Source organism: Lutra lutra, chromosome 1 (assembly GCF_902655055.1).
Source record: "Lutra lutra chromosome 1, mLutLut1.2, whole genome shotgun sequence".
NCBI lineage: Eukaryota > Metazoa > Chordata > Mammalia > Carnivora > Mustelidae > Lutra > Lutra lutra.
In genome coordinates, this window is record NC_062278.1 from 207,049,844 (window position 1) to 207,068,391 (window position 18,548).

The 18,548-nt window shown below is 47.4% G+C and overlaps 2 protein-coding genes across 5 annotated transcripts in view; one reads left to right on the forward strand and one right to left on the reverse strand.

The window, feature by feature from the left end:
- Positions 1-620: 620 nt before the first annotated feature.
- On the reverse strand, positions 621-7,725 carry TDGF1 (teratocarcinoma-derived growth factor 1). Of its 2 annotated transcripts, XM_047695732.1 has the most exons (7): positions 7,451-7,725; positions 4,174-4,213; positions 3,085-3,137; positions 2,874-2,999; positions 2,337-2,451; positions 2,002-2,111; positions 621-896 (listed from the first exon to the last, which is right to left on the reverse strand). In XM_047695732.1, exons 2-7 carry the CDS (start codon positions 4,206-4,208, stop codon positions 781-783), a joined length of 555 nt encoding a protein of 184 aa, XP_047551688.1. In that variant the 5' UTR covers positions 4,209-4,213; positions 7,451-7,725; the 3' UTR covers positions 621-780. The 2 variants fall into 2 exon arrangements, with proteins under 2 accessions (XP_047551688.1, XP_047551694.1); XM_047695738.1 differs by lacking the exon at positions 7,451-7,725 and having other exon boundaries at positions 4,174-4,311.
- A 5,179-nt stretch (positions 7,726-12,904) lies between these two features.
- The window catches only part of LRRC2 (leucine rich repeat containing 2), a 42,320-nt gene continuing 36,676 nt past the window's right edge, over positions 12,905-18,548 (forward strand). The window contains exon 1 of one of the 3 annotated variants that reach the window (XM_047695717.1): positions 12,905-13,113. The gene's annotated coding sequence lies outside the window, so the exon portion shown is untranslated. Of the gene's footprint in view, positions 13,114-13,792; positions 13,827-17,363; positions 17,519-18,548 lie in introns of those variants that run through there. The other 2 variants (XM_047695723.1, XM_047695708.1) reach the window with 2 other exon arrangements.

The window sequence follows — 18,548 nt, forward strand, 5'->3', positions numbered from 1 at the left end:
TAATTGATTTTGCCAACTCTAGTAAAATATTTAGCCTTAGTTCCGCATTAGGAGTAGCCTTTAATAATCTGAAGATAGAATCCAATTGTTTAAGGAAAATACTAAGAAACCCTTGGTAGAGTTAGGTGTATCAAGGAATGTAGACCTTGCTCACAGTGTAGATATGGCTTTTTTTTAAAAGATTTTATTTATTTATTTGACAGACAGAGATTACAAGTAGGCAGAGAGGCAGGCAGAGAGAGAGGAGGAAGCAGGCTCCCTGCTGAGCAGAGAGCCCGATGTGGGGCTCGATCCCAGGACTCTGAGATCATGACCCGAGCCTAAGGCGGAGGCTTTAACCCACTGAGCCACCCAGGCGCCCCATGGCTTTTTTTTTTTTTTTTTAAGATTTTATTTATTTGAGAGAGAGAGAGAGCAAGAGAGAGCACAAGGGGTGGGGAGAGGGAGATGGAGGGAGAAGCAGACTCCCCACTGTGCAGGGAGCCTGACATGGGGCTCGATCCCAGGCCTCGGGGATCATGACCTGAGCCAAAGGCAGATGCTTAACTGACTGAGCTACCCAGGCGCCCCTATGGCTGACTTTTTTTTTAAGAGAAATTTTTTGGAGACAGCAGGGCAGAGGAAAGTAGTTGGTACTTGAAGAAAATATTAGGGACCATGATGAAAATCTATTCACTATTTCAAGGCAACAAACCAATGATCATCTCTGGGGACACGGGAGTGACAGCCTTTACAGGTTATGAAACTCGCATGACAAAATACTGCATATGCAAGTGTCCATTAACAGTAACTTTGTAAAGTGAGGCAGATGCCAGCCAGTGAGAAAGTGGTGCCCAAAGACAGTGTTAATTCTGGAGTCCTGGAGACCAGGACGTGCTCCTCCATCACATGGCCATCTGAAAGGGAGGCACACTTGGTCAGTAAAGGAAACCCCTCCAGCAGACCAGCCAAAAATCAGCTGGGATTCAATATTTGATGAATAAGACTATGCTTACAGGATCAAGAGTACTGATCACTCGAAATTCAGACTCCCCTGAAAAAACTCTCTTTCAGCAGAAGTCGCCATGGGCCTACTGTTCCCTTGGATTTCCGCTGGACATGTGCTCTCACACCTGGAAACTTACCCCAGCTGGTGACACCTTTGATGACAGGGGAGCCACAGGACTTGCTCAGGTGTCAACGAGAAGGACACAGCACATTTTTGGGCCCCAAGTTCCAGGAAGAAAATATGGCCTCCGTCCCTGCAGTCATCTCACTCATACTTACCAAACGCCAATCCTGGGCCTGACAGCCAGGAGGCGAGTGGAAAAGCCACAGTCCCTTTGTGGGTCAGGGCTCCCATCTTGCACTCAAGAGAATCATCTGCTTTCATTTAGTATCTGGACTCGATCCTGGGCAGTGGCTAACATCCACAGGGTCAGAACTCCGAGAGGCCTCTGCACTTGGGGAGGACCTAGAAATCTGGCTCAGGGTGGGGTGGATCCTTGCCCTTCTTGCTACTGTTTTCCTCAAATCAATAAGAATCCACAAGGTGACAAGGTCAAGATCCCTTGAGGATCCGTGAGGAAGCTCCTGAGGAACGAGAGGGGGCGGTCGAGACTCTGGTGGAATTTAAGGGCAGGATTTGGGAGTTGTCCACAGGGAGTTTATCTGGGTCACCCTGCCCAAAGGAAAGGAGAGCCCAAGAGCACCTCTTGGTGTTTAAGAGGCCAGCCTTTTTCTTGTTTGTTTTCCTTAGAAGTTCCCACACTGTAACGTGTCAAATAGCCTTGACATAACTCTCCACCTGGAAGATGACACTTCTGAGGCAGTAAATCGGAGGGACACCACCGTGACCCGTGTCCCCCCCCCCCCCCGCCCCAATCTGGAGCTCTGTGATGCTTTTACAAGCAGCCCTTCAGGGGCCAGGACCTAGCAAGCTGTGGGTAAGAGGACAGAGCCCCTTCACCAAGGGGCCCAGGCAACTAACTTGAAAGGACAGAAGAGGGGACTAGGGCTTACCACAACCCGGTAGGAATGTCTGCCGGAAGCAGTGAAGCCGGCCACGCCAGCATTTACACATGGAGCATCTCTTGGGCAGCCAGGTGTCATGGGGCACCGACTCACAGTTCCTGGGAAGGAACAGAGCAGGAGATGCAAAAAAAGATTTTATTTATTTACTTGACAGACAGACATTACAAGTAGACAGAGAGGCAGGCAGAGAGAGAGAAGGGGAAGCAGGCTCCCTGCTGAGCAGAGAGCCCGATATGGGGCTCAATCCCAGGACCCCAGGATCATGACCTGAGCTGAAGGCAGAGGCTTTAACATCCCCCCCGCCCACCCCTCCAGTGGCTTACTCTTTCCGGGAATCATGCTCACAGTTGCGGCCATAGAAGGACGGTGGGCAGGCACAGAAGGACCCCAGCATGCAGGTGCCCCCATTCAGACAGCAAGTTCTGTTTAACTCCTTACCTGAAATGTAAGAAGAGGTGGCTGAGGGGCAGTGGGGGACTGAAAAGCTAAGCCCCTGGGAGCAAAGGTTAATAAAGGGCGAAGGGCTTGGGCTCCCCAGTGATCGGAGGGGTCTTAAGTTTTGTGAACTGCACAGAACAGCACTCTTGCTTTTTAGTGGAGCCTCTGAGCAGAGAAAGCTATTTCATGCTCAGGCCAGGGGTGGTTCCCAGAGCCCCGGGAACCAGGAGGGAAACTGCGTGCCTCCCAGGGAGGTCAAATACACTCTGCCGGTCTAGGCTCCAGGGCCAAGCCCCAGGCCACCCCTCTGCCCAGCTCCCGAATCAGTTTGCCAACCAGGAGGAAGAGCATCAGAGAGAGAGGAAACAGGAAGGACCAGGATGGTCATAGCACGAGGTAGACCTAAGGGAGTTGGGTCTTACTATCCTGGATGCCTAAGGTCGGCACAAACTGGGAAGACCGGTGTCGAACCGCAGGCTCCTCCCGGGACCGAACGCTGGCATCTCTTAAGGGCGGCTCTCTCCTTGCAAGTTCACGGTGGCCCAACCCTTAAAGACAAAAATTAATGGGTGGGTTCAGGATTTCAGGCCCGGGGAAAATTGCTGCTGATCAAAATAACAAAAAGTCTCTCACCAGCAACTAATTCCAGTTCAAACGCTTTGGAAATGGCCATGATCAGAATCACACTGGGAAGATGAAATCAGACACCCGTTAGACAAACAAGGCAAATAAAACCCTTTGCCTTAACAGAATTAACACCTGGGTCTTCCCAGCACGAGGACAAGACCACAGACCATTAGAGAGAAATTGTAGAGCCCTACTTTTCTTTCTCCTTCCTTTCTTTTCAAATGGCTAACTCATGTAACAACATTAAGAGCAATGATGAGACTAAAAATCACCTAAAAGCTATTTTTTTTCAATGTTTCATGATTCGTAGGCTCTGTCCTCCTAGAGCCATAATTTTAAGTCGGCGTAAATCTTTTAGCTTCGATTTCAGAACACGTATTCTCCTGCACTTGGATTTCATGTAAGAATTTTGAAATGACCACATGACTGTCTCTGTAATCAATGAATCACGTTTTACAAACTATTTTAAATAAACCAGTCGTTTAAAAGACTTTCAGGTCAAAAAAAATAAAAGATTTTCAGGTCAAAACAAATTCTCCCATGACTCTTCACGGTTTTGCAAATACTGAATCTATGCCTTCAGACGTCTCAGAAGCAGATTTTTTTTTAAAGATTTTATTTATTTATTTGACAGAGAGAGATCACAAGTAGGCAGAGAGGCAGGCAGAAAGAGAGGAAGGGAAGCAGGCTCCCCGCTGAGCAGAGAGCCCAATGCGGGACTCGATCCCAGGACCCTGAGATCATGACCTGAGCCGAAGGCAGCGGCTTAACCCACTGAGCCACCCAGGCGCCCCGCAGAAGCAGATTTTTAATATGGTTGTTGATATCCACCTTTTCTTACCCAAGAGAGGAAAACGCTAATCATCTCCCAGGCAGTGCATTAACACGACTGAAAATGTTAAAAGCCAACGGGAAAGCTGGATGGAACTCTTAAGGGTGAAGTTCCGGTTCTTTCGGGAGAAAACAGCATCCCTGTTGGCAGCCCTTTTTAAGTTTGGGCAAGATGAAGCCAAACGACAGAGAGGGGGTAGAACATTATTTCTGCAGGTGGCAAGCTCTAGCCATCAGAAGCTCACGTTCAAGATGGGTTCATACCTGCAGGAGAAGCGCTCCATCTTTCCGACGTCCATAGCTCCTAACAAGTTAGGGGGAAAAGAAGGTCAGCTTGGTTTTCATTCATGGTCGTTGCTAGAACACCCAAAGAAAAACATTAATTTCCTGAAGTGAAAATGGGAATTTAGAAAGAAGAGGTTCCCCGATGAGAGATATGCTTTCCCCAAAAGGTCTTAGGAGGAGCGGGAGCCGGGATGTCTGGGAGACTGGGGGCTCATCACCGAGCTGGTCCTAAGGAATGCTTTGAGCTTAGCTGGGGAGCCAGCCCGGCTGGGGCCTCTCCTTCTTCACCAACCAGGCGGGCAGCGGGGAGGGCCCGCAGGTGGGCGGGGAGGGCCCGCAGGTGGGCGCGGAGGCGGAGACCCACGCCCATCACCGTGCAGAGCCTCTCCTGGGCTGAGGTGAGGGCGGTGAAACCTTGGGACAAGGTGGGATGGAAAAGGCGGGGTCTTGTTAAACTGGTTAACTAGCCGTAATGTCTCTATCATTAGTTGCCTCCTTAAAAAAAAAAAAAAATCGGATTTACTCTTTAAAAAAAAAAAAAAAAAAAGCTAGGGGTGCCTAGGTGGCTCAGTCGTTAAGCATCCGGTGTTCCCAGGTCCTGGGATTGAGCCCCTCATCAGGCTCCCTGCTCAGTGGGAGGCCTGCTTCTCCCTCTCCCACTAAATAAAATCTTAAATTGAAAAAAAAAATGCAAATCAATGGTTCTGTGCAGTTGGTAATTCCAGACTGGAGGAGTGATGGAAAGTGATTGCTTTTCTTTTTTTCTTTTTTCTTTTCTTTTCTTTCTTTTTTTTTTTTTTTAAGGATTTTATTTATTTATTTGTGAGAGGGAGAGAGAGCGAGTGAGCAGGAGCCGGGGGAGGGGCGGAGGGAGAGGGAGAAGCAGGTTCCCCACCAAGCAGGACCCTGGGGTGATGACTGAAGCCAAAGGCAGATGCTTTACCCACGGAGCCACCCAGGCGCCCTGAAAGTGACTGCTTTAATCAGGAAATCCTCAACACCACTGATGGGTCTCATCTCAAGGAGTTTGGTATTTTATTGCCAAGTTTTATTTGAAATTTCCTTTCATCTTTGTTTTTCCCGAAAAAGTTGTGTTGAGCCCAGTGCTTGGCCCTGGGTGTCCTCAGGTGGCTGAGTTGGGTGTGTCTCCACCAGTGGGAGGAGAAAGACTAGGAAGCCCTCTGGGGGTAAGTTCAGGGTCGTCAGGGGGCCCTGGGGGTTCCTGAACCCCTGTGAGTGAGTGTAAATTCCAGGCGGGGCGAATTCCCAGTGGAGTCTCCGCCTGACTCCCCAAGACACCGGAATTAACCCCCGATTCTGGGTCTTGTGTTACCCCACAAGTGTTATTTGGTGGTTCGAAGGGAGCCCCCCTGCCCCAGGCTTCCGCAGGAGAGACGCGTCCGTGAGCTGGAGTCCCCACCGAGCGTCTGGATGCTCCAGATGACATAATTTGCCCCAAGTCATGAGTAGTTCGAGGCATCACTTAATTCTAATTTCTAAAGGAAAAGCCTGGTGTTTAGCCAATGCTGCTGGGCACACGGGTGTGAGGCTTTTCTGTGCTGCTTTCACCCATCTCTGTCCATTGAGGTCACACCGTGACAGAAAGGAACGGGCAGCCATCAGGCCATTTCATCATCAGTGTCCCCTGTGTGCAGGCCACTGGCCACAGGTGCTGAGAGAAGCCCTCGATGGCTTCCACATTGGCTTCTTGGGGGAGTTAAATTAAGAATAATTTTTACGGGGAGTAGGGCTCCATCAGAGCAAAGGTGGGATGCATCCCATTTACTTTACTCTAGCAGCAGCCGGCTGCTGGGTTCCTGCTGAGCTTCAGCTCCTACTGTGGCCTTTTGACTTGTTAAAGTCTTCAGGTAGCGTGCTGATTTGCATCGGGAACCGGGAGCTTAGCTGGAAGTTCTGGAAGCTGGATGTGGGGGAGGGCAGTGCATAGGAGAAGGCTATCCACCCAGCCCCAGCAACTGCAAAGAACCAGAGTGCGAAGAAAGTACAGTATAAACATGCCTCCTGTTACCATGCTCTGCTGCATTGCCCTCTCCAGATACTGCCTTTTTTTTTTTTTTTTTTTTTTAACAGATTGAAGGTCTGGGGCAATCCTGTGTTGGCCAGTGGTTCCCCTGTCTTTCTCCCTCTCCTCGAGCCTCCCTGTTCCGCAAGATTCAACAATATTGAAATGAAGTCAATTAATAACCCTACGTCAGCCTCTACGTGTTTGAGGGAAAGGAAGAGTCACATGTCTTTCCCTTTAAATCAAAAGCTAGAAATGACGAAGCTTAGCAAGGAAGGCACATCCAAAGCCGAGACAGGCTGTGAGTGAAGCCTTCTGTGTCAGTTAGCCAAGCTGTGAATGCAAAGGCAAAGTTCTTGAAGGAAATGAAAAGTGGGACACCAGGGGACACACAATGATAAGAAAGTCAAAAAGCCTTATTGCTGAGAGGCAGAAAGTGTCTCCAGCCAGCAAATTCCTAGCACTGGAATCGCGCGGTTGAAGGGTGGACACGTCCGAATCATTTTCCAAGAAGGGTGCACCGGTATCTACATACCACCCCCCCCCCCACTTCTCTCCCCCACCCCACATCCCTCTCCTAACCAGCTGGCTGGCAAAAAAATCTTAATTTTTGCTAATTCTGTATGTAGAAATAGTATGTCCTTATTTGGATTTACACTGTTGCCTGGGATTTATTGGATGTTGTATTTCTCTCTCTATGAGCTGGCATGAAAAAGTGCTTAGGGGGAACTTGAAGTGGCTTCTTTTTTGTCATTTGCTCTGGGACGCCCTTCTCCAGCTTCCGGTTAGCCCAGAGCCCCGTCCTGGGGCCTGCTGCTGGAGTTCACCTTATCTTATCAACACTGTATTGCAAACTGCTTGTTTTCCGGAATTTTGCTAACCCTTCCCCCTATGCCTTCTCCCCCAGACTAGGAGGTCCAGAAACCTGGTGTGCCAGATTTTGAGTTTCCCCAGCCTCCCATGCTGTGTCTGCTGGTGCTAATAGGACTCCAGCTGCCCCATCCCTGGCTGACGGAAATGTCGTCTTAGCCTCCATTTCTCCAAGGGGGTGGGGGGTGCAGGATGAAGGCAAGGGCTTTGAGAGGCACCACAGGAAAACAACTTGCTTCCCCTATCCAGAGCCAGGAAATACAACAAAGAATGCCCCTCCCCCCAAACAATATAGGAGAAAAAAAGAAATCCCAAGTGCTCCAAAGCTCCCTGATTCTGGGCATCTACTTCAGAAGAACTCACCCTAGAGAAGACAAGGTAATCTTGACGCACTTGCTGGAAAAGTCTCATTGAGACTTTTAGACGTGGCTATGGTTTAGAATTCTTTCCCACCAGAACTTTTCCTCTAATCGTATTCAACAAATATTTACTGACTGGCTACTCTGGGCTGAGCACAGTGGGGGAGAGAGGGATCTGTGACACCACTCCCTCCTGCCTTAAAACGAGCCCAGAAACCTATGCCAAATGCCGTTTTACTTTTATCAAAGCTCCGCTGATGGGGAGGGAGCGGTCACTTCCGGAGGGCCCACGAACCAAGTCCTGGCTCCAGCGGAGAGCTGGTTTTCACAAGACCTGGAGAACCTCATTTAAATGTGCTTCTTAAGTGGATTTTGTATGGGATTGCATCCGGGCATTCTTCACAGCTCTTGATGGTTTTGAAATGGATTCAGAGCAAGTGGAAGTCCAAGGCTGAAATGCAAATCCCAAGTGGTATCAGAAATCAATTACAGGGAACCTTCTTGTATGCAGACGGCCCCGGGGAAACTTTGAAGCTGTGCCCCACCCTAGAGAGGGCTGAGCCAGGCTGCCCTTCTGAGTTATGCCACCGTGATAATCCGTGGATATTGTGTTGACCCACTCGCCTCTGTGAGAATTTGTTACCCAGCAATGTAGAACGAATGCAAACACTTTGGAACTTTTTTTTTTAATTGGAGTATGTCATGCACTCATAAAAAATGTACAAATAACAAGGGTTGTAGCTTAAAAATTATTCCGAAGTACCACATAACCACCACCCAGGTCAAGAATAAGAATATTGGGGCGCCTGGGTGGCTCAGTCGTTAAGCGTCTGCCTTTGGCTCAGGTCATGATCCCAGGGTGCTGGGATCAAGCCCCGCATTGGGCTCCCTGCTCCGTGGGAAGCCTGCTTCTCCCTCTCCCACTCCCCCTGCTTGTGTTCCCTCTCTCGCTGTGTCTTCTATTAAATAAAAAAAATAAATCCTCTTAAAAGAAAAGAATAAGAATATTGCTAGATCCCCAGAAGTCCACCTATCACTTCCCCCAAGCTAACTACTTTTCTTATTTCTAATGCTATAGTCTGGTTTCTCCATAGTTTGGAACTTTATCTAATCCCAAGTGTGTGTGTGTGTGTGTATCTGCTTCTCTCTGCTCAACGTTATGCTGGGGGGAGCCATCCATATCGTTTGTAGAAATTTGCTCCTTTTCATGGCTCTGTAGTGCCCATTGCATTGAATCTACCCAAAGACTCAGCACCACTTTATCGGAAAGATCATTCTTACATCACTGCCCTACAATGCCCTTTTTCATCAAGAATCATTTGTTCATAGGGTGTGAGTTTTTTTTTTTTAGATATCTCATTCGGTTGCCTTATTCTGTTTGATTAGCCCCTTTGTCTCTTCTTGTAGAACACACACACACACACACACACACACACGCACGCACACACTACTCACCAACAACATGATTCTACATGTAGACAATCCAAAGGACCTAGAGATAAACTATGGGACCTGAGGAGTGTTCTGAGCTTAACTGGTGTTGTCCTGAAATTTATAAGTCCTAATCCCTAGAACCTCAGAAATGACTGTTGGAGATAGGGCCTTCGATAAGGTAGTTAAGGTAAAATGAGCTCATGTGGGTGGACACATGATGGATGTCCTTGTTAAGGAGAGGAGATGAGGACTAAGCTTTGTGCACGCACAGGGAAGACCATGTGATGACCCAGGGAGAAGATGCCCACCTGTAAGCCAAGAAGAGAGGATGCAGAAGAAACCAAACCTGCTGACACCTTGATCTTGAACCTCTAGCCTCCCGAACTGTGAGATAAGAAATGTCTGTTGTTGAAACCCCTAGATCTGTGGTATTTGCTATGCAGCACTAGCCAACTTACACAGCAAGTAAATTTCACAAGGGTACTGGAAGCAAGGTCAACAATGAGAGAAGTCTGCCACCTGGAAGAGGGCCCCCCACTCGACCGTGCCAGCAACTTGATCTTGGACTTCCAGCTTCCAGAACCATGAGAATATAACTCACCCCGTGTACAGTACCTTATTATAGCACCCCGAATGGATGGAGAGAGTATGTGAACAGGCACACTGCTGGTGAATCTGACTGTGAAAGGCCACAAGGGAATTAATCAGAAAGACTGCAGGGGACACTGAGCAGACTAGCTAGTCCAGAACAGGATCCCTCCAGCTAGAGCAAGCCTACAGTGAATCCAAGATTTTAATAACAGGGGAAAAAAGGTGCCATTTATTTTCCATCTCAATTTCTGGGTATTAGAAGAAGAATTATTAGAAGAAAGGAAAAGAACCCAAATGGCCAAGAAGTAGTCTGTCTGCTGACCGGGGTGGCGCTACTTATTTTGAAAGCCCAAGTAAAACACAGTCAAAATGCAGCCATTGAGCTAGAGACTAAATTCTGCATCTTTGGGGGCCATACATTTGTTTATTTATTTAGTTGAAGACTCGGTGACTTTTGTAACGTACAACTCTTCCCACTTTGAAATACATCTTTTTTTTTTTTACTAAAAAAAATCCTTTTTACCTAAAAAAAATTATCCGCTCATGAAAATCACGAGGTCGGAGATCCACTGTCTTATTTCATCTCTAAATAAGCCATTCAGGGTTTCCTGAGCACATTTTTCCCCAGAGCTCTATACAGGCACAGGGGTTGTTTGCCAAAGATTTGTCATGGAGGTGGACTTCGTTTATGAAACATTTTTTTGGGGGGTGCTCCTTATGTCCATGTTCCAGGTCACACTGTGCCAGACTGATGCCAACACCCAAGGCCATGCTTCTTGGAGTTTCTCAACAAATATGTTGAAGGCGGGTGGAAGGAGGAAGGTGAATGCATACCCCTGGGCACATTTAACCTGCTTTAAAGATGTTACTAAGCCTCAGCTTCATTATCCTGCATTATCCTCCCACAATGGGAATATGAACACCTGCCCCACAAGAGATGCTCTACTAACAGACTTTTTTTTTTTAATGGCGAATTTTATGTTGTGTGTGTGTGTGTGTATGTGTTTAAAGATTTTATTTATTTATTTGACAGAGACACAGAGAGAAGGAATACAAGCAGGGGGAGTGGGAATGGGAGAGGGAGAAGCAGGCTTCCCGCTGAGCATAGAGCCCGATGTGGGGCTCGATCCCAGGACCCTGGGATCATGACCTTAGCCAAAGGCAGACGCTGAAAGACTGGGCCATCCAGGTGCCCCAAGATGCTCTATTACATACTTCTTATATTAGATAAGATATCTTATATCTTATCATTACATAAATATTAGATAAACTCTATAGTTTTAGCACATTTAGGCATTTGACAAATGTCACTGCCTTTTTATACATCTCTTTCCCTCCTGAAGCAGGTCAAGCAATGCTCATTCATTCATTCGTTACTCTTACCATGTGCCAGGCAACAGGCTTGGGATGACCACCAAGATTTAAAGGAACTACGCTTCCTATCCTCAGACCCTTACAGTCAAGAGGAAATATACATGTAATTAAGTGCATTTCATCAGTGTTAGCGGTTCTGTGTAGATGACGGCGCAGCAGCAAAAGAAGGAAGGGGTCACTTTCCCAGAGGAGAGGAGTCAGAGTGGGGAACAGGTACAAAAGCTGGACTGGGGCTGGCTGAAGGAGGGCACAGAAGTGTGATGGAGCAGGCTGGTGGCCCCTGAGACCTGGTGACCAGCAGGGGGCGGGCTCTGGGGGAGGAGCCGGGGGCCCTGGGGGGCGGGTCCTGGAGACCCAGCACACCAAGAATTTTGCCTTTAATGTAGCACTATGAAGAATCCAGCAGGAGAGTGACCTGAGCAGGTCTGCGTGTTTGGGAAGATCTCTCTGGCATCAGAGGGACATAAAGCTGGTACAGAAGCTGGAAGCAACTGTTGAAACAGGGCAGGAAGGGAGCGGCTAGAGCAGTGGGTACAAGGGCCGGACAGGTGGAATCTGGAGGCTCTACAGAGATTGAGTAGGACGAGGGAGTAGTGACTCGCTCTGAGGGCAATGTGCACTTTCTAGTTTCCTAAGGGCTTAGAAAAAAAGAGAACCATGTATTAAAAAAAAAGCACAAACAGGCTTCTGGATGCAGCATGGTATCTCAGGGAGGTCACTGGTGTTCCCAGGTTCACCTGAGAACAGAGAATCCTTGGGCCTCGTAGCCTGCTCTGTGTACAAATGGAGCAATGCCTCTCTGTCGGTGTGGTGGCCAGCGTATGTGATGAGGTAACAAAAAATGCTGAATGTCATTTCCGCGACGTTAGGGACAGTGGTACCTTTTATCTCCTGTTTTGTTTCTGGTATTTTTCAAGGTTAGATATGTCATAAAGCACCCAGAACTGTGCCCGGGATTTAAGAGGCACACAAAAAGTGTGAGCAATGATTCATGGGGTGTGTGTGTGTGTTTTGTGGTTTTTTGTTTTGTTTTGACTTTGTGTGTATTTCATTTTAATCTTACAAGGATAGTACCAAAATTAAAAAAAAAAAAAGAAACGCAGAAAATTCAACAACAGTAGCTCCATCTCCAATTGCACCAGCCCACACGAAGAGCTTCCAGTGGGAATTTTAAGATTGGCATTCTTGATGATTTCAGTTTGGCTGAGTGGGAAGGACCAGTGCATCCCTGGTTTCCCAGTAGAGGCAGGTCACCGGCAACATTGTCCTCCAGGGGGCGCCGGTGAGCATCACGGCCAGACTGCCTGGGGACCACAGGGATGTGTGGTCTGCGTGCTGGATACTGATGCCGCTATTCTCAGCAGCCGTCCTGGCACCAACGGGCGTTCGGGCCTCCTGCAGTTGAGTAACTGTATTTGCGAAGAGGTTTGGCCTCCTCCCAGGGAAAAACTCCATGAAAGTCTTAGAGCAAGTGCCACATTCTGATCCTGGGTTCTTAGCCCTCTCCGTGGCCCATTTTGATGGTAAGGGGAGCAGCCGCCAGGATGGCCCACTGGGGTCACCCACATCTAGGCTCCGTGACTCGGGGAGTGCTGCCCAATGGAAATGCCATACCAGCCCCCTGTGTGAGTTTAAAGGTTCTGGCTAGTCACGGTAGCAAAGTAGAGAATTGGGTAAAATTGACTTTTCATAATATATTTCGACAGCACCCAGTGTATATCCCAAATAGTATCATTTGGCCATGTAGTTAATGTAAGTGACTGTAAGATGGGGGCAGGGCAGCCTTCCCTGGCCTGGGCCACTGTGCTGGGGGCTTTCAGCGGCACCTGCCAAGCGGTAAGGCAGGGCCCTCCCCCAGCGCTCCTTCTTCAGCGGGAAGCATTTGGGAATGGTCACGGCAGTAGGGTGAATCAGTCTATAACATTTTGGGCTTTTCATTCTTCTATCATTAGATCACAGTGACGACAGGCGTGTGACACCAGGGATTTACTTGGAAGAAGGCTTTGTGGTGCGTGTGACTCAGAGTTCCCACAGGCATCTGAGGCTCAGAATGGCTGTGAGGCGAGCACTTGGGCCTGCGGCTGTCTGGGCCTGTTTGTGTGTGGGGCCCCCTCAGATTGGAGGCAAACCTGGGGGCCCTCCCCGGAGAGGCCAAAGCTGTGGACAAAGCTGTTGAGAGGCTTCAAGGCCCGCCAGAGGGGACGTGAGTGAAAAAGCGCCCGGTTCTGAGGAAGCAGTGTGATAAAAGACTGTGCAAGAGCTGGGGAGGTAAGGGGGCCCTGGGGGGGCGAAGACCACAGGGCAGAGTCCTACCTGCTGCCCCTTGGGAAGGCAGAAACTACAACTTCATTCTTTCTTTTTTCTTTTCTTTTCTTTTCTAAGATTTTATTTACTTATTTGAGAGAGACAGAGAGAGCATGAATGCGGGGAGGGGAGAAGTAGATCCTGCTGAGTAGGGAGCCCAATGTAGGACTCGATCCCAGGACCCTGGGATCGTGACCCAAGCCAAAGGCAGAGGCTTAACTGAGACACTTGGGCACACGCCTACCTACCTACATTCCTTCCTTCCTCTTCCTCTCTCTCCTCTTCCACCTTCTCCTTCTCCTCCTTCTTCCTCTTCTCCTTCTCCGTCTCCTCCTTCTCCTTCTTCAGAATTTATTTTATTTTTTTTAAAGATTTTATTTATTTGACAGAGATCACAAATATGCACAGAGGCAGGCAGAGAGAGAGAGGGGTAAGCAGGCTCTCCGCTGACCACAGAGTCCGATGCGGGGCTCGATCCCAGGACCCTAGGATCACGACCTAAGCCAAAGGCAGAGGCCTTAACCCGCTGAGCCACCCAGGCGCCGCTCTTCTTCAAATTTTAGTAAATAATCTCTACACCCAAGGAGGGGCTTGAGCTTACAACACCGAGATCAAGAGTCACATGTTCTGCAGACGGAGCCAGCCAGGCACCCCTGGAGATGCAGCATCTGCACACAGTAAGTTTAATACAATAATAACAATTCCTTGTATTAACATAAGTACATTGTGTATTTTAAAATACTTCCTGATTCACATCCCCGCCTGTGAATCGAAAGAGACTGTGGAGTATGCTGAACTAGGATCACTGGACTTCACCCCAGACTGATTGAGTCAGAACATCCTAGGGGGAGAGGGCTCCACTGGGGCCATGCCCATGAGGAGCCAGTGCTGGGTACCACTGCCCCAGACTCTGCTAATTCCAGGTCCTTAAGGCCCCTTGTGCTGGGGTTCCTGGGCCAGCAGCTTTGGTATCACCTGGAGCTTGTTAGGGAGACAGACTCTGGGCCCCTCCCTGGCCTCCTGGGTAAGATTCTGCACTTACTAAGATCCTGGGGGTTGCCAGAAAAAACACAGGACTCCCAGGAATATTGAAATTCCACATAAACTACAAATAATTTTTAGGTATGACTCATGCATTATTGGGAACATACTTATATTGAAAAATCACTTGCGGTTTATCTGAAATTCAGATGTAACTGAAAGTATTTTTATTTGCTAAGTTTCTCAAATTTATTTGGGAGGTCATTGCAGACTGGGGAGCCTGGGGTGAACAATGACCTCCTTCTCTAACCCTGACCTCATACAGGATGCCCATTGTATTTGAATGTATTGGTGGGGGAAAATATTTTTCCACTTAAATATGATTGAGCTTTTGAATAGTTAGCCCTCTCATAAATTGAAAATGTGTTTAAGTCGTGTCTGACCTGAAACTACCTTTTTAATTTATATTCTTTGGTTCAGAGCACCATAAACAAAACAAAGACCAAATGAAAACAATTACTAAATAGGAAACTTAGATTATGTAGGAAAAAAATACTATTCAAATTCTAAGTAATAAAAAGCACATGCAACACTTTAGAGGTAGGACTTAATACTGTCCCAGAGATTTATTTGATTCCCATCAACTTGGTGTACAATTAAAATGATAATTTATCAAAAAAAATTTTTGCCTATAAAAATAAAAAACCTTATTTAAAAAAATTTAATGCCAGTATAGGTAACTTGTGGTGCTCTATTAGATTCAGGTGTACGACACAGTGATTCATCCCGACAAGTGCGCTCCGTAAACCCCATCCCGTATTTCCCCCACTCTCCAACCCACCTCCCCCTGGTAACCAGCAGTTTATTCTCTGTAGCTAAGAGTCTGTTTCTTGGTTTGTTTTTCCTCTCTTTTTTCCTTTGCTTGTTTGTCTTATTTCTTAAATTCCACATGTGAGTGACATCATATGGTATTTGATGGACTTATTTCGCTTAGCATTTTACTTTCTTGTTCCTTCCATGTCATTGCAAATGGCAAGATTTCTTTTTTTTTTTTTTTTAATGGCTGAATAAAATGGATGCTTGGGCTGGTTCCATATCTTGGCTATTGTAAATAATGCCGCTATGAACGTAGGGGTGCATGTATCCCTTTGAATTAGTGGTTTCGTCTTTTTTTTTTTTTTTTGTAAATACCCAGTAGTGTAATTACTGGATTGTAGGGATTGTAGGGTAGTTCTAGTTTTAATTTTTTTGCGGAAACTCCATACTGTTTTTCACAGTGGCCACCCAACTTTGCATTCCCACCAACAGTGCACGAGGGTTCCTTTTCCTCCACATTCTCACCAACACTGGATGTTCTTGTGTTTTTTATTTTAGCCATTCTGACAGGTGTGAGATCTCATTGTAGTTTTGATTTGCATTTCTCTGATGATGAGCGATGTTGAACATCTTTTCATGTGTCTGTTGGCCATCTGGATGTCTTCTTGGGAAAAATATCTGTTCTTGTCTTCTGCCCATTTTTAATTGGATTGTTTTTTTGGGTGTTGAATTGTTTCAGTTCTTTATTTATTTTGGGTACTAACCCTTTATCTGATATGTCATTTGCAGATATCGTCTCCCATTCTATAGGTTGCCTTTTAGTTCTTTGATCGTCTCCTTCGCTGTGTAGAAGATTTTCATTTTGATGAAGCTCCCATAGTTTATTTTTGCTTTTCTTTCCCTAGCCTCAGGAGACCTATCTAGAAAAAACATTGCTATGGCTGATGTCAGAGACATTACTGCCTGTGTTCTCTTCTAGGATCTTTATGGTTTCAGGTCTCACATTTAGGTCTTTAATTCATTCTGAGTTTATTTTTATGTATGGTGTGAGAAAGAGATCCAGTTTCATTCTTTTGCTCATTTATTCTTTGATCATATGTAGCTGATCCGTTCTCCCAGTACCATTTGTTGAGGAGACTTTTTCCCATTGCATATTCTTTACTGCTTTGTTGAAAATTGATTGACCATATAATTGTGGGTTTATTGCTGGGTTTTCTGTTCTGTTCCATTGATCTACGTGTCTGGTTTTGTGCCAGTACCATACTGTTGTTGTTGTTGTTTTTTTTTTTCTAGTACCATACTGTTTTGATCACTACAGCTTTGTAATATGACTTGAGGTCTGGGAGTGCGATGCCTCCAGCAATGCTTTCCTTTTTTCACAATTGCTTTGGCTATCTGCAGTCTTTTGTGTTTCCATATACATTTTAGGATTGTTTGTTCTAGTTCTGTGAAAAATGCTATTGGTATTTTGATAAGGATTACATTAATAAAATGGTAATAATTACAAATGGCAACACATAGAACATAGTACCTTCAAAATCCAACTATTTTGTAGTTAGAGTTATTATGTCTATGTCAGACAAAGGGTGTTTTTCTGTTTAGGATGAAGGCATATGAAGAGTCTGTTGCCCATAAGTGGGGGTGGTTGTAAGGATCCTCTTGGAACAGGCAGGGGTGGGGGTTGGGTGGAGGATGTGGATGGTGGGATGCAGTGAGGTGGGAGCAATTCCTGATTAAGTGATTGTCAGATTGTCACAATGTTGGCTACAGCAAAGCATCTTTGCCTAATTAGTAAAAATCACTAAAAAGAACCTAAATTCACATATGTTTTAGGAACTTTAAAAGAAGCAAGGTGAGGGCACCTGGGTGGCTCAGTTGGTTAAACAACTACCTTTGACTCTGGTCATGATCCTGGGGTCCTGGGATCATGAGTCGTGTCAGGCTCCCTGCTCAGTGGGGAGTCTGAGTCTCCCTCTGCCCCTCCCCCCCATGCTCTCTCTCTCTCTCTCTCTCATGAGCGCGCTCTCTCATTCTCCCTCTTTCAAATAAATACATAAAATCTTAAAAAAAAAAAAAGAAAAGAAAAACAAGGTGAAATCCAGACCTGTGATAGCTGTAGCTTCAAACATTGAAAACAGCTTTGCATTTGCTGGGTCATACAGCATTCTGATGCTGCTTTTCCTGTGGTTCTTAGCTTGGAGTGCAGAGAACACGGGGCCCTTTTCCCTCTCTGGTCTGTTTTATTCCACATGCTTCAGGACAGCCTGCGTGAAAAGGGAGGTGCAGTCATCCCGGGTTGTTGGGCTCACATTGGCTAGCTTGTCGTTTGCCCCATGCCAAGCCCTCCCCTCCGAAATGTGTTTTGTCTCATGCCGGGCTGAGTCACATAGAATAGATAGATAGTTTATCAGCACATGTCCTACAGATCATATTATCAGCTGACAAATATAGCCCGTTAGCGCACAGGCCAGGAGGCTCCAGTGTGTGGCGGCCGTGGGTGTCACCAGTCTCCACAACCCGGATTCCACCGGGCAGGCAGCGGTCAGGGGCTGGGGCTGCCTCGCAGTCACGGGTAGGTGGCCGTCGTGGGGGTTGGGACGTGGCAGGAGCAAGTGACCCTCGGCTCCTGAGACTGGGGGAAAGTGGGGGGTGCTGGGAGGGAGGGGGCTTGTGGCACCTGCTAGGAGGATGGGAGGCAGCTCCTCCTTGTTTATCTCTTTCCCACTGTGCCATGGCAGGACAGGGGCAGACACCCCCAGTGGGACACTATTGGGGGAGGATCATGCATTTATCTGCATTTTAGGGCAAGAACTAGAATTGAATGGAGGAGAGAATGTGGCTAGGGCAGGTGATCCCCCGCAAGGCTATGCTGGGGCAGGGGGTTCCCCAAGATTCCTGCTCCTGGTTAGTGGGTCCCCCCCCCCCAGTACACTGCCCTGGTGCCCAAAGCTGGGCTCAAGGCTTTCTGGTCCAAAGCGTTGTTTCTGGGAAATAAATCAACTTTGTTTGTGTCTTGGGTGCTCAGGAAGGGATGATTGACATCTGCAGGGGAAGTCTTTTCCTTCCGGGACTGTCTCACCCACCCCCCCGGGAAGAGAGTGAGGGTAGGAAAGTGCTCAGAGACCCAGGGGAGAATCATCTGGCTTTATAAGCAGCTCAGCCGCGCCCCTGTGACTGTTTTCCTCCAAATCCTCTCCGGTAACTCAGGGGCTGGTGCGATTTGGCAGAGAACCTGTGCTAACCATGCACGGGGCAGAAGAACCCTCAGGTACTCATATCTTCCATTTCACTTGGCGACAATGTCTGTCTTCATTTCTTCTTTTCTTTCAATAAATGCTTTACTAGGAGCCAGGGACTATCTTAAGCACTTGACACAAATTATCACACGTGACCCTGTCCCCAGTCCTCTGAGTGGGGTGCTGCTGTCACACCCATGTTCAGATGAGTACATGGGGGCACAGAGAGGATAGGTGACTGCCTCAGGGACACGCAGCTGTAAGTGGAGGAAGCAGGACTCCAGCCAGGGGGTGGGGGGTGGGGGGGACAGGCTGACTCTGAGAAGGTCCTCCTAATCCCTTCCCCAGCCTCTGCCTCCCAGCCAG